This window comes from Limulus polyphemus, unplaced genomic scaffold (assembly GCF_000517525.1).
Source record: "Limulus polyphemus unplaced genomic scaffold, Limulus_polyphemus-2.1.2 Scaffold2396, whole genome shotgun sequence".
NCBI classification, from domain to species: Eukaryota; Metazoa; Arthropoda; class Merostomata; order Xiphosura; family Limulidae; genus Limulus; species Limulus polyphemus.
Genome location: NW_013668006.1, coordinates 165,877 through 172,176, shown reverse-complemented (window position 1 = coordinate 172,176; position 6,300 = coordinate 165,877). Strand labels below are relative to the sequence as shown.

At 32.7% G+C, this 6,300-nt stretch overlaps 1 protein-coding gene across 1 annotated transcript in view; it reads right to left on the bottom strand.

Moving 5' to 3' along the window:
- LOC111087628 (microtubule-associated protein RP/EB family member 1-like) overlaps positions 1–1,374 on the bottom strand; it is a 13,012-nt gene extending 11,638 nt beyond the window's left edge. Inside the window, exons 1-2 of the mRNA XM_022394917.1 lie at positions 1,356–1,374; positions 916–1,031 (exon numbers count right to left, since the gene is read on the bottom strand). Of these exons, the coding sequence (XP_022250625.1) occupies positions 916–1,031; positions 1,356–1,374 (135 nt within the window). The remainder of the gene's footprint in view (positions 1–915; positions 1,032–1,355) is intronic.
- Between the last annotated feature and the right edge of the window lie 4,926 nt (positions 1,375–6,300).

Here is a 6,300-nt window from a genome sequence, read left to right as displayed (position 1 = left end):
GAACTGACCTCGCGGGCCGTAGTTTGGTGACCCCTGTTTTAGAGCAAAGCTACATTGGGTTATCTGCTGTGTCCACCGCGGGAACTCGAATCCTGGATATTAGCGTTGTAAATTCATAAACTTATCGCTATACCACTACTTTTAAGGAGTGTTTTTATATTGGGCAATAGCATCATAGCAAGTGGTTCTAGATATCACGTCTCTAGACATTTTTATTTCGCCATAGAAAGAAAACTTATATTTATGGACTCGCCTGTTTTTTATGTATTTTTATTCTTTACTACATCTCTCGTTTTACTGTTATCATGATGTCCGGGTTTTTTATTAGTGGCGGTTAAGTAAAAGTGTCCTCAAAAATGATAATCCTGTATACATTCTTTAAGGAACAGTGAAATTTATAAAATACACACCAGGGAAACCAAAAACAACGATAACGGTAATGTCTATTGTAATGATCAAAATCTAACAAGAACAGTGAATCCTAAACCTGTCGTACTTAACTGCATAACTTTTCCTTCATATTTTATTTGATCCGCATCACCAAAGGCAGATAGAGGAGCAGCGCACTCGGATTCCACCCTTTGATTTCTATTGGACAAGTAATGAGATTGCAGTATTTGATTGGTCTTGCTTCTATCACTTTGTGACTTCTACTGGTTCTATAACGAGGTTACAATATCTGATTCGTCTCATTTATGTCCTATAGTGACTTGTTTTGGCTCTGTAATGAGATTACAATATTTGATTGTCTCGTTTCTCTACAAAAATATTTCTGTTGGCCCTTTAATGAGGTTACAGTATCTGATTGATTTCGCATCTATCGTATTGTGGTGGATATGATCTTGATAGTCAGTTGTGTAATCATTATTATTTCAGTCTTCTTTTGATTTATGAGAAATATATTTTTGTTTTAACCTCGGGAGCACTCAGTCCTTCTTGTTCTAAGTAATAAGCATCATCTTTGACCATTCGCCAGCTGGTCCCATAACCAAGTTTAGCTTTCACTCGTGTCACAACGTTACAGCAATATCCTGTTAATACCGTTAAGTGTCATTATGTTATTTATCAGCTTTCCGTTCACCTGTAAGGCAGTACAATAACGATTACCAGTGTTTCATTTCGCCTGCTTACACACACATCTTGGATTATTTACCCTTACCTTACATGATATCCTGTTCATCTGGACGCTGTGGGAATCTAGCCACCTGTCGTTAGTATAGATCATTACAGCACAGTTAAACCAGATAAGTTCCACATCGATAAAGAAAAACAAGAACTCGCCTTAAGCTTAGTTTTCAATAGACGTAAGCTTCTTAATCAGAAAATATATTACTGATATTACTTTATGAACTCACGTTGAAATTTGATATCCATTTTGATAAATTTACGGGTAAGGCACAAAGTAAAATACAAAAGAAAATAGCTATAGGATAATGTCTTTCGAATGTAGACTTGTATATTCCCAATTTATAAATTACTTGCTACACGCTACAGCGGTAAAGTTTACTTTAATATTACACAATTTTTTAAAGTCAATGTCTATTCTGGTACTAACAAGAGGGAATCCTCAATAGCCGCGGCACTTGAAAATATTCTAGGCAGGATTAGAGTAACTTAATCTATGAGACCTTTTTTTCTATTTTATTATCTATATTTTTGTGCACCAGCAATACAATGCGTGAAGCCCGCGTATACCTGATTCAATTTTATTACTCATCAGGACCTATACCATTCTTCCCTCAAATTGAAATTATTTTAGGCAGGATTAGAGTATATTAATCTATTAGACCTTGGGCGTGGTCGAATACATCAATCGAAAGGATTTGACCTTCTGAATCCCAAACTGTAATTAAATCAGTCACGAATAACGGAACTCTGAGCTTAAAGTTTGTACTTGAAAAAACAAAAAACTCAGAGCCGTTCTATGAGCCGCTATGCCGCGGCTAAAAAAATGACTAAATCTTAAACTTCTAATAATAGAAAACGAGAATTAAAATATCTGTATCTTAAAAATGCTGTTACTAGATCTTGCATTACTGTCTTGTTGTGCAATGTTATTTTTAGAACAAATGTAGATTTCATAATGATTACAATATTTAAAAAAATATATTATTGTAGTCGAATACCTCCCCCGACGCCATTTGGATATGATAAAAAATATAAGGTTCAAACAATAACCTTAAAGTGGTTTTTAGTGTAGTACCTGAGCTTTATTATTTACAAAGAAGGGCTACTATATTTTATTATTGTTAGATTTTTTAAACAGTCTTTATGCATTTTTTGAATTTAATTAATTATGTAAGAACGGCTAGTTCTAATCTTCAAGAAAAGTTTAAGGTAGATGAAGATATCGTGTATATATATATTGCGAATCGTGGTGCCTATCACCCGTTTACGGGTGATGCTTCCCGTGCTGCGCTTGAAAAGCTGTGCATGCAGGCAAATCTCAACATTAACTTTTAAAATGACGGGTGAACAAGCATGAATAATGTTGATGCCAAACTTTATTTCACAAGCAGGATGTTCTACATCAAATTGTTAGGAATTAATCACACTATCATTCACATTTCAAAATGTGATATAACTTAAAGAATAAAAATGTAGATTTACCGTATGTTATTTTGAGCAGCTTTTAGCATGTGGGCGGTATAAGTAGCTCAAAGCTATGGCTCTGAACGAAACCAAGAGTGCAGCACAATTAACATTTTTAAAGTCCATGAAATAATTTAGATTGGCAGATGAACTTAAACTCTTCCCGTCACTGGGGACGGGTACTTTTGCTTGTTTGAAGTAAATCCAGGTCTGACAAGTGAATGAAGTTCTTTAATGGAAGAAAAACCGTTTATATGTCACAAAAAATTATAAATAACCTCACGTTATTTGTGGTCAGAACAGGTAGCAGAAGTACTAATAACAAGGCAGATAAAATACTTGTTTTTAGCTTTTTTAGCAGATACATTTTTTTCTTAATAATTACTAACTTAGAGTTTAGCACGTGACTTATAAAATGGTGAAACTCTATCCGAAGTTCTGGAAAGTGTCAGGATATTTACAGTTTTATTTTAGATTAATTAACATAGCTTTTGTTTTAATAAATTCAAATTAAAACTAACTGTAGACATTTGTAAAGTATTTTATATTTTTTCGGTTAAGAATATAATATACTTCTGTTTCACTTATTTTTAAACTTTTTGGTTACCATGGTTTGTTAGAAAGTATGTGTGATGTCCACACGAAATAATAAACCATCATTATCATTCGATTACTGTATGGCATCCTCTAGCGACATAGCAAAGGTTAGTGAGCGTGATATTTACTAAATATACAATCAATTTGAAAACCTCGGGAAAATTCCTCAGTACTCTCTTTGCCCCTAAGAGAGAGCCGGTTTATACATTTTATTAACTAAGTATTACAATCTAACATCTGAAGTGCATGTCACACATTATGTTGAGAAATTAGTGATAGCCTGGAAATGTAATATATTTTCAATGAGTTCACAAAGTTTTATTGAAACTATCCCATATTTCTTAACGATCTACATTTTGTTCTTAGTGTCATTACGCCATCAAAATAATAACATTTCTAAATAAATTAATCATTATTTTTGTCTAATGCCAAGTGAACCAGTTCTATTTGTCTAACAATATGATTAATTGTCTTTCACTGCTATAAACATATATGTATAGAATGGATCCGTTCAATTATAAGTCGTCAATTATTCAGATTCAAACACTACGTGTATTGGCATTGACAAATCTTTTAACAAACGTTGCTAGGTTTACCAAATTTATTCCATGCAAAGTTATCTTTCAGAGTTAATGGTTTCATCTTTAACAAACGCGTTTAGATTTCTTATATACATTACTATTATTACTTAAATAATAATCACTTACCACTCGATCGGCACGAGCGGTAGTTTAAACTGAACCCTTTTCTCAAAATATTTCAAAAAATATGGAAATTATATCCACAGTTTTAGAGGGGAGGGGGGAATAGTGTAAGTTAATTGGAGATCATAGTTTTGACGAAAGTTTTTTAAAAATCACATGACACGTGATTCAGGAAAATTCGACTTCAAGAGAAAGAAACCCGTATTTCATGTATTTCAGAAATATCCGGTATGACTGCGACGTGGTGTGGTTCAGAAGAAGGACTGTCATCTCAATGGTCTTTTCTTTCATTATATGTTAATTAATAAGTTTATCAAGTTTGATTTCACTAGAGCTGTACTTTTCAGCTTGTCTTAAACGTTAAATAAAACTGAAGGGAAGAAAAACTAGTTGAAAACCAGTGAAATGATTTTGTTAGAATATTTTCAGCTCACAAATTTGGCCCGTTTTTCTGAACAGTAATAACGAGTTTAGTAACAATTAAACTTAACCATCTTGCTATAACTTTTCTGAACTGAGTAACAATGAATGGTGAAGTCACGATGGATTTTTAGAATAAAATTCCTAGTTTCTATGTAGATGTGTTGTTCTCACACGGAAAATATTAAGGTAAGTGGACCAGTTTTCTTGAAATGTTTATTTGAATATTATTGTTATCTAAAGCAGAACTGAAAATTTATTTAAGCAACGTAGCTTGTTTCTAAAGGAACACGTAGGCATTTTAAATCTTATCAGGTTAAAAAGATACCATTAATTTCAATTCAATTGGACAATTTTTGGGTAGTTTCCTTTTCGAAATGAAAGAAGTGACCAAACACTGTCCTCAAACTCACTCCGAGGTATCGTGGTATGTTTGAATAACTAATAAATTCAACGTGCATATTTTGTGTAAAACGTAACTTACCCATCATTGTGAAGCTTTTAATAAAATAATAACATTCATGGCTGGTTTGTTGTCCAGTTTTATAACACTTCGTAACGGCACCTCCATGTGGGGGTGAATTTGAGTTTTGGGACATAAGAATGAATATGTTATTGAGGCTACGTTTGAGAGGGGATTAAAGGGGTGTAATGTACTTGATTACTTAAGTCAAATATCATTTCGAAATGTAACCAAGGCAGTCTTAACATTAATTATAATATTCCCTCTTAAGACTTAAAACAAAAAACCCAAAACAGGTTCTGGATCTCAGAACTAAAGAGATTCGGCAGAAATTATTGTACACATATGTATATATACCCACACTATAAAAACGTTTTGTGTTTGATTCAAACATTCGAATTAGTCTACCCTAACTTTATAAAATATTAAAAAAAAGCTAATGCTTGTAAGGAACAGATTTAACTTTTCGCAGATTTTTAAGTCTTTAAATGTTCATATAGTTTCACTTAACTGGGACTTTCTTCTATATCGTAGTTGTATACAGTAATAGTTCGTATTATTGTGTGAGTGCGTATGGATCAAAATGGCTACTTAACCATAAGGTGCTTCTAAATCACAGTAATTTATTCAAATAGACGTAGGTGGGTCGGGATAGTTTAATAATCATAAGATACTTATGACTATTGGGAGTTCATAATAGAACGTCACATTTTTTTGTAACAATGTTTTGTGTTAAAATATGCGGCTGGTTGTAACTACAGTGTGACGGTATATTTTACGTTAGTGTTTGTAGATTAGGATAGTTACTTGACCGTTTGTTACTACAGTGTGTTGGTATTTAATGTTCTGATGTGTAGGTTAGGATAGTTACTTGACCGTTTGTTACTACAGTATGTTGGTATTTAACGTTCTGTTGTGTGGATTAGGATAGTTACTTGACCGTTTGTTACTACAGTGTGTTGGTATTTAACGTTCTTTGTGTAGATTAGGATAGTTACTTGACCGTTTGTTACTTCAGTGTGACGGTATTTTAGATTAGTGTGTAGATTATGATAGTTGCTTTATTAAAGTGAAGTGATAATTTACGTTAATGTGTATGGATTAGTCTAGTAATGGTATTGTATATTATATTTACGAGGAATTGATTGCGTATTTCTTATAATCAGATATACAGGGCTACCTGAAACCGCATTAATAAGAAACAAATACAAAACATTATCCTCGTAAGATTATGCTTCAAATTGTATCACCCATTCGTAATATAACTAGGAACTGTTTATTACGTCTTTATGTGTTAATAAATGTTTTGTTTTAGGAAGTTACAATTTCATGTGTTCATTGATGTGTAGTAAATGTTTTGTTTTAAGGAGTTACCATTTCATGTGTTCATTGATGTGTAATAAATGTTTTGTTTTGAGGAGTTGCGATTTCATGCGTTCATTGATGTGTAATAAATGTTTTGTTTTGAGGAGTTACGATTTCATGTTTTCATTTATGTGTAATAAATGATTTGTTTTGAGGAGT